The 8,444-nt window shown below is 48.1% G+C and overlaps 1 protein-coding gene across 1 annotated transcript; it reads right to left on the bottom strand.

Annotated features, from left to right (window-relative positions):
• Nucleotides 1–575: 575 nt before the first annotated feature.
• LOC141975275 (protein maestro-like) lies at nt 576–4,664 on the bottom strand. Its single transcript, XM_074935571.1, has 4 exons — nt 4,574–4,664; nt 4,242–4,353; nt 1,976–2,122; nt 576–800 (listed from the first exon to the last, which is right to left on the bottom strand). The coding sequence occupies exons 3-4, from the start codon at nt 2,117–2,119 to the stop codon at nt 576–578; spliced, it is 369 nt and encodes a 122-aa protein (XP_074791672.1). The 5' UTR covers nt 2,120–2,122; nt 4,242–4,353; nt 4,574–4,664.
• Between the last annotated feature and the right edge of the window lie 3,780 nt (nt 4,665–8,444).

Below are 8,444 nucleotides of genomic sequence, written 5' to 3'. Positions count from 1 at the left end.
GGAAGCCCATCTAGCAGGCTGACTGGGATCGTGGGCTTCCAAACCCCCAGCGTCTGGGACCCCAGCTCTCAAATTGGCAACTCCCTGGCACTTCTAGCTCCCACAGTTTCCTGGGTTCCCAGCACCGGGATAGTCTGAGAGCAGACTGCCCGGACCCAAGGCTTTCAATAGAGCTCGGCTGAGAATAGTCATTCTGTTTCACAAAGAGTTTTGAAGTTTGGGGAGAGGGATTCCCACAAATAGGAACAAAACCAAAATTTGAAATCTCAGAATTCTCTGCAAAACGGAATCATTCCAACCCTCTCACGTAAAAATGGTATAGAGCAGGCCCAACACTCTCTATTGTACCTTGGAACCCCCTTTTCATGGTTATCTAGCTACCTAATCTAGTATTCAGACTTTCTTTGAGGTTCTCAGTGGCAAGAAAGAAGAACAGAAGGGGGAGACTGTGGGAGCAGGGATGTCATCCCCATCCTCCTAATGTTCTCCTCCTCCGTAAAACACCTCTCTTCCCTGGGGCCGAAACATCTCTTCACTCTGACATGAGCAATGCCCAGGGAGTAAATGGAGTCTAATCAAGATCGGTTGAACTGGGGTGGAGAGTTCTGGTCACATACGTTGTCAAAGTAGGTCCGGATCTGTTGGGTGAGGTCTCTGAAGGAAGAACCTATGTCCTTCTCTTTCAGCTCCTTCAGGACTTTGGCCACTGCTTTCATGCTCTCGCCAATGACTTCAGAACTGAAAGGGTCACTTAAGGCCCTGATCAGTATGACCAAAAGAAACTTCTTGTGCTTTTTCACCTGGACAAACATACGACATTAAAGAACACTTATCACTGATCACACTTCTAATACGTTTTCTTTAGCAGTTATGAAGCTGTGGGAATTTCATATCCCCCTCCCACCCCCCAGAGACCTATAGCTATATTTCAGACCAGGTTCCAGCTACAATGAGCCAAACTCGGGGCCATAATACACCTGTGTCATCCTATTATTAGATTCCTAGTTACTTAGATTCCAAGGCCAAAAGGAACCCTTGTGATTATCCGGTCTGACCTCCTGCATAACATTGAACTTCCCCGAAATAGACTCTGTTGGAACTAGACTGTATCTTTTAGAAAAACGTTCAATCTTGATTTTAAAATTGCTAGTGACAGAGAATCCACTACAACCCTTGGTAAATTGTTCCAATGGTTAATTAAAATTACCATTAAAAATCAATGCCTTATTACCAGTCTGAATTAGTCTAGCTTCATTTTCCCCCATTGAATCTTCTTATCCCTTTGTTTGCTAATGGGAAGAACCCATTCTCAAAATGTGCTCCCCATGTGAGTAGTTCTAGTCCTCAAGTCACTCCTTAACCTTCTCTTTGTAAAGCTAAATAGATTGAGCTCCCTGAGTCTATCACTAGAGGTATCTTTTCCAATCCTTTGAGAATTCTTGGGACTCTTCTCTGAATCCTCTCTAATTTATCAGCATCCTGCTTGAATTGTGGACACCTGATCTGGACACAGCAGTCCAGCAGTGCTCACATGAGCGTCATATTCAGAGGGAAAAGAACTTCTTTGCTCTTAGTCAAGATTCCTCTCTTTATGCCTCTAAGGTCATTTCAGCCCTTTTGGCCACAACTTCGCATTGGGACACCTTATGTTCAACTGATTCTCTGCCATGACTCAAGTGGTTTTCAGCATCGTTGCTGCTTGGGATAGAGTCTCTCATCCTGTAAGTATGGCCTGCATTTTTTGTTCCTAGATGGAGACATTTACACATGGTCATATTAAAGTGCACAGATTGTTTGCTTATGCCCAGCTTAGCAAAGGATCTAGCTTGCTCTGTATTGACTGCAAAGAGGTTACTCGGGTATGTGGGAGAGCAGAATTTGGCCTAGTGCATTGTGTGCAGCCTCTGTAAACCCGAACAATTATTTCCCTTGGTTTCTCTAGTTATGCTGCATTCTAGTCAGTATTCTCTCTTACCTTCTCAGGCGCCCCATAGACTAAATTTCCCAGGCCTCTTACAGCCATCTGCCGGACAATGCTGTTCCTATCATGGGACTTTTCTTCCAAGATGTGTAAGACTGGCTTAAGGAACTTCTTCTCCCTGAGCATGGGATCACTCATTAGCTGAAAGAAAATCAACTTGTCCATTAGCCCCAATATGATCGTTAAGATTGGGAATAGAATTTGAGCCGACATGTCATACACTAAAAACAACAAGGAGTCCTCCTACAGCCCCAGTTTTGAGGATACAGAGAAATATGGCTACCCCTCTGATACTTGGCACATAATACACTGTAACTTTAGTATTCCACACAAATGAGAAAGGTCTACAAAACATGGAGCTTTCCTTTTGGGCACTAGAATAGGGATCCACTCACCTCTTGAGAGCCTCTTAGTGGCTGGGTATGGTATCACAGTCCTTTTCTCACCCCTGGTGCACCCTGCCAGCTGTCCTCAGTGAGTCTTCTGTGGCTCAGGCCTCTGGCTGAGTCCCAAAGTCCAAATGAACCCCTTCTGGGGTAGTCAAGAACAGTCCCATTGCCCTCACTAGGGTCTCCAGCCCCAGCTCTGGGTCCTTTACATTCTGCCCTTTGTTCAAGCTCTCCATTAGCATTGTCCCCTCCATGGGGCTTATGCCACTGTTGGTGGTAGGGGAACCTGGGCCTGCCCCTAACTCTGGGTTCCAAACCATGGATCCTATAAACAGGAGCTAGGCACTGCTTGATTTCAGTTCATTGTCGCTTCTTCCTACCCGCCACTTTTAGCTTCACCCTCACCTCAGGGTTAAAGTTCTTCGGGACTCTCTTCCTGAAAACCCAGCTTAAGTAAAGGCTGCCAGAATCAAACTCTGGCTGTCCCCTGAATTTCTGTGGCCAGAGAGCAGCGCCCTTTCTTGCCCCTCCAGTTCCTGCCAGAAACTGACCTGCTAAAGCCCTTCATAGAATCATAGAATATCAGGGTTGGAAGGGACCTCAGGAAGTCATCTAGTCCAACCCCCTGCTCAAAGCAGGACCAATCCCCAATTAAATCATCCCAGCCAGGGCTTTGTCAAGCCTGACCTTAAAAACTTCCAAGGAAGGAGATTCTACCACCTCCCTAGGTAACGCATTCCAGTGTTTCACCACCCTCCTAGTGAAAAAGTTTTTCCTAATATCCAACCTAAACCTCCCCCACTGCAACTTGAGACCATTACTCCTTGTCCTGTCCTCTTCTACCACTGAGAATAGTCTAGAACCATCCTCTCTGGAACCACCTCTCAGGTAGTTGAAAGCAGCTATCAAATCCCCCCTCATTCTTCTCTTCCGTAGACTAAACATTCCCAGTTCCCTCAGCCTCTCCTCATTCAGCTCCTTTTAGCCGAGCCTGATGGGCTCGGATTGGCTGCTTTCATGAGGCCTCTCTAGACAGACCCAGATTGGGGGCTTCTTTTCCTGGGGCAGGGTGTAATAGGACCACGGGGCCTCTTGTAAGGAGCCTTAAAGCCCAGGTACAGCCCATCATAGGCACAGAGGGGTTGTTTTTCTTAGAACCAGATAAGCTCCGAAGATAGTTGCTTAGCATAAGTGGGAAATATGATGCAGATGTTGGAGGAAGACTGTGGAAAGGGAGGATGCTCCAGCAGGTATCTCCACACTAGCCTAGGACTTAGGAGACCCAGGTTCCATTTCCTGCTCCCTCAAAGACTTCCTGTGTGACCTTGGGCAAGTCACTTAGCCCTTCTGTGCATCAGTTCCCTGCCTGTAAAATAGGAAACATAGTGCTTCCCTACCTCGCAGGAGTGTGGTGGGGATACAGACATTAAAGAGTTTGGAGGTCCTCAGATACTAGAGTAATGAGAACCTAAGATAGACATTAATGTAGTTGTAGGTTGCTTGGTTGGTAGTATTAGGACGCTCGGTTCATTCAGAAGATGTGCTGAGCTAAACCAAAATCAGGAGCTGTTGGTTAGGATCAGCACTAGGACTTGGCAGAAGAGGTCCACTCATCCAAACTCTGTCCATATCTCTCTCAGCCAGCACCTGTGGTTGTGTAGCTAGTATAGGCAATGACGGCAATAAAAACCACAGAGAGAGAAGGACTCAGAAAGGTATCGTGAAGTTCCTGGTGAGGTTTCCATATAAAGGAGGACCTCTTCTACTGTCTAAAATGACAATTACTCCTATGAACTGAACTGTACAACTCCCGAAAGAAAGGCAGACAAGAGTCTAATGGTGAAACTGCTCTTCAGAGCCCTGTGTCTTACCTGGGCAAGGAAAGCTGTGCTGGTGACTCGGTGGTTTTCTGAGGGGGAATTCACCCAGGGGAGGAGGCTCTGTATGATCTCAGGTGTTATGAGTCCAGATCTTAGCAGAAGACTGGAAGACAAAAGAAACCGCTCATGGGCTAGATTGCACACTTCAAAAACTCAGCTGCTCTGAGCATACAGCTCTGATAGCTAGGAGTGGGAGCTGTGTGTTTCCACCCAGGACACCCCCGCACCCCCTGCCCACAAAACTATAAACGGGAGGTTCCCTCTCAGCCACTCTATTGGCTACTCATTCCCAAGGATAAAATGATGCCTCCTAGATCTCTTACCTCACCAGCAGACACACTCCCTCATGGTGAGTCTTGGGGTTTTCCACAAGAGTCCAAGTCCTCTGCTTCCTGAGCGCTCTCACCAGTCTCTCATTCCCACCCTTGAAAAGCACAGATTCTAATGCTTTGATAGAAAGCCTGGGGAAAGAGAGGCACAGAACTGCAGCAATCAGGAGGAAGGTGCAGCTTGAACAGAGAGTCAGGAAGCTCCAGTTACTTCTCAGGTCTGCTGTTCAATCGGCAGTTCATCCATTGGCAACGTCCTGGACACCAGTGTCCCTGGAAGGACTTGATGCTGGGAGGTAAGGTTCAGTCTCATACATCTCATAGGACTAGTTTTGCTAGGGACAAAATTTTGCAGTCCTTTTTCTCTTTCTGCAAGGAGTATGGGCACTAGCAGAGTACAGTGATATGGAAAAGATACATGATCAGGTCCCAGAAACAGGGGGCATAGAGTGTGGTGATCACTAATGGACATTTTGGGGTCATATCTCCAGATATGAGCTGACAGAGTGCTGAGGGTTTGCACTTGAGTCAGCACTCTGGTCACTATTCGTACTAATTCGGTTCCTCACAGAAGGCCTAATTGGATAGAGGTGTACCTGATTACGAGGTCAGATTGGGGCTAGTGAGTCAAGGAACCAACCATTCCATTAACAGGGAAACTGTATAAAAGGACATGGGCAGGAGCCCTTTGAGGGGAACAGACAGAGAAAGAAACTTGGGTGACCAGATGTCCCGATATTTGGGGCTTTATCTTATACAGGTGCCTATTCCTTCCCCCCCCCCCCGCCCCCACCCCCGTCCTGATTTTTCACACTTGCTGTCTGGTCACCCTAAGAGAAACAGAAAGACAAAAAGCTAGGAGAGCCTGACAAAGTGAGGTCTCTGAGTGGAAACACCTTACCCCCCACCTGACTTTTGGAGAAGAGTTTAGAAAGTTGAGATACAATATAAAGGTGCTATGTATTGGTAGGGGGATTAAATAGACTATACGTTGGTGTTTACAAGCAAAAAAGTCTCAACGCAGTCTGTGTTTGTGGAAGATGTGGGGGTGCAACACCCCTCTCTGTCACAGCTGGGGGCTCATCAGGGATTTCCCTGTTATCTATGCAAATGGAGAGCCTGTTGGAGAAGCCGGTGTAGAGGTTTGGCAGTCTGGGTGATGGAGGGAACACTGGAAATGGGTGATGAAGCAGCAAAGAGAAGTATAGAACAGGGGTTCTCAACCTTTCCGTTTCTGAGCCTCCCCCGACCCTCAACATGCTAGAAATACTCCATGGCCCAGTTCCAGGCCTCTGCCCCGCCAGGCATCAGAGTTTGGGGCTCCTGGCTCCAGATTTTAACCCCACAGGGTGCAGGAACTTGGGGCTTTAGTGCAGGTGCCCGGCCCGGTTGAGAACTGCTGGTGTAGAACAGTGGTCTCCAAACATTTTGGCTCACGCACCCCCACGGTGACCTGCCGCAGACTCGCCACCGATGGAAGACCTGCCGCAGGCGGGCCGCCAGAGGGGAGCACCAGCCGTGGACGTGCAGAGCTGCTGCCGAAGGAAAAAAATGGCGGAGTGCAGTCCGGCGGCGCTACTGCTGCCACGCACCCCCCGGGATCATCCCGCGCACCCTAGTTTGGAGACCACTGGTGTAGAAGACCCGACAGACCTTCCAACAATCCCAGCAGACAGAAAAACAGCCTTTCCTTGCCCGGTAGGTTTAACAGCAAAAGAGTCGGCAGGAATTTATACGGGAGCAAGCCCAGGTCTGGCAACAACTCCTCCAAAGTTTGGTGAGTCCCGTGACAGGAAATGGAAACCAGGCACAGGAGATCAGACTGTAAAATGGGACCTGCGAACAACCCCGATGTGTTTTTGGTTACTCTTCAAGGAGGAGCAGTGAGACCTCCTAGGGACAGAACAATGTGGGCCCTTCAACTGACACCCTATTTAACCGGGGAAGCACATATAGGGCTTTTAGTGATGAGCAGGCAAGAGATTATGACATGATTAAGGCAGCCATGCTGGACGAGGTGGGGCCTGTCCACGGAAAAGTACTGCCAGAAATGTAGAGTTGAAAGATGGATTGAGGGATTATGCCTCTGTGCATTTGGACAGAAATTAAAAGATTGGGCCACTCATTGGTAAGGCCAGATACTCAGACTGTGGGGGAGATCATGGACTGCATGGTTCTGGAAGTTTCTTCAGAGTCTCCCTGAGCATACCCGAGTATGGGTTCTGTGGCGCCAGCCAGTTCATCTGGACCCCACAGTTAAAGTGAGAGGAATTTGCAGAGGCGGACATTCCCAGAGTGAGTCAGTGGTTTAAGGGACTAGATTTGAGAAGGACCGGAGTGCCTACAGCTGGGAAGGGCAGCAAGAAGAAGAGGGAGGAGCCTCAAGGAACTGTAGTGGGAGCTTGGCCTACGGTGTGCTTCCGACATGGACCTGAAGGACATCTAAAAAGAGACTGTCCGAAAATGGACTGTGGGTTTGCCCAGTTTTGTGGTTGGGACAAGACTCCCAGGCAGGGAAGAAAAAAGAAAGTACCTACCGTATCGGTCTGGGTAGGGAGGAGCCACCAAAGGGACTAATGGACACAGCTTCATCCTGTTTGCTAATCAGGCAGGAGTTAGTGAAACCCCACTGGATACTTCCCAGAGGTAGGATCAAAACTGAATACCAGGTCCATGGGGACAATAAATTCTGCCCAATGGCAGAGGTGACTCTGAAAATTAAGGGGAAGTTTAGGCAGAAACATGTAGGGGTAGTGGATGGATTGCCCCACTGCCTTCTACTGGGCATGGACTGGAATCCCTTTCTAACAGGGACACCAAGGCAGGTATGGAGGCCCAGGAGGGTGGAAATAAAACCTGAAGGGCCAGGTAAAGAGGAAATATAGGTAAAGGGGCTGGAGGAACCTAGACACGAAAGTATAGACAAGAGGGAGGAGAAAGAAAACAAAGGTCAAGCGTAAAGGTGACTTAAGATCATCCATTGGGGTCAAACAGTCATCAGAGCCCTTACCACCAGGATCTCAGGAGCAGGCATCCCTAGAACACTTTGGAGGGACTCAGAGCAGTCTGTGTCCATGGAAGAGGCCGGGGCACAGCCTACCACCCCATCACATATAGGTACCTAAAATGGGCCTGCACATGGGCCAACAGCATGAGCAGAATATATACTCGTGTCTGCAGCGCCAGCAATCACATAGCTAGGTACCCATCCATCTGAACAAATTCAAGTTTTGTGGACAAAACTGAGGCACCCATCTTGAAAACCTGACCCACTGTGGCCACTACATAAGATCAGCCTTACTGGGTCAGTCCAATGGTCCATCTAGTCCAGTACACTGTCTTCCAACAGTGGTCTATGCCAGCTTCTTCAGCAAGAATGAACAGAACAGGGCAATCATGAAATGATCCAATCCCTGTTGTCCAGTCTCAGTTTCTGGCGGTCAGAGGCCTAGGGACACCCAGAGCTTGGGGTTGCATCCCTGACCATCTTGCCTAATAGCCATTGATGGACCTGTTCTCCATGAACTTATCTAATTCTTTTTTTTTTTAAACCCAGTTATACTTTTGGCCTTCACAACACCCCTTGGCAATGAGTTCCACAGGTTGACCGTGTGTTGTGTGAAGTAGTACTTCCTTATGTTTATTTGATACCTGCTGCCCATCCGTGAACAGAGCTGAGATCCTGGTTTCCTAGGAAAATTCAGAGACATTATAAAACCATGAAGTCTGTAATTTGAGCACCTTGTTGGCATGGAATAAAGAAACACAACAAGAAGAGAAACTAATAATGTTGTGAGATTGGTGGGAAATGTACATGAATGTGCTACCAGAGCTGAAGTCAACTGAGGACTCAGGAATCTTAGTG

The sequence above is a fragment of the Natator depressus genome, chromosome 20 (assembly GCF_965152275.1).
Source record: "Natator depressus isolate rNatDep1 chromosome 20, rNatDep2.hap1, whole genome shotgun sequence".
NCBI lineage: Eukaryota > Metazoa > Chordata > Testudines > Cheloniidae > Natator > Natator depressus.
Note: the sequence above shows the minus strand (reverse complement) of the source record. Positions and strands in the feature narration are given on the sequence as shown.

Coding starts and splice junctions, on each gene's coding strand:
- LOC141975275 (XM_074935571.1), bottom strand. CDS start 2,119: ATGAGTGATCCCATGCTCAGGGAGAAGAAGTTCCTTAAGCCAGTCTTA. Junction 801..1,975: donor TCTATGGGGCGCCTGAGAAG/GTAAGAGAGAAT, acceptor ATGTTTGTCCAG/GTGAAAAAGCACAAGAAGTT.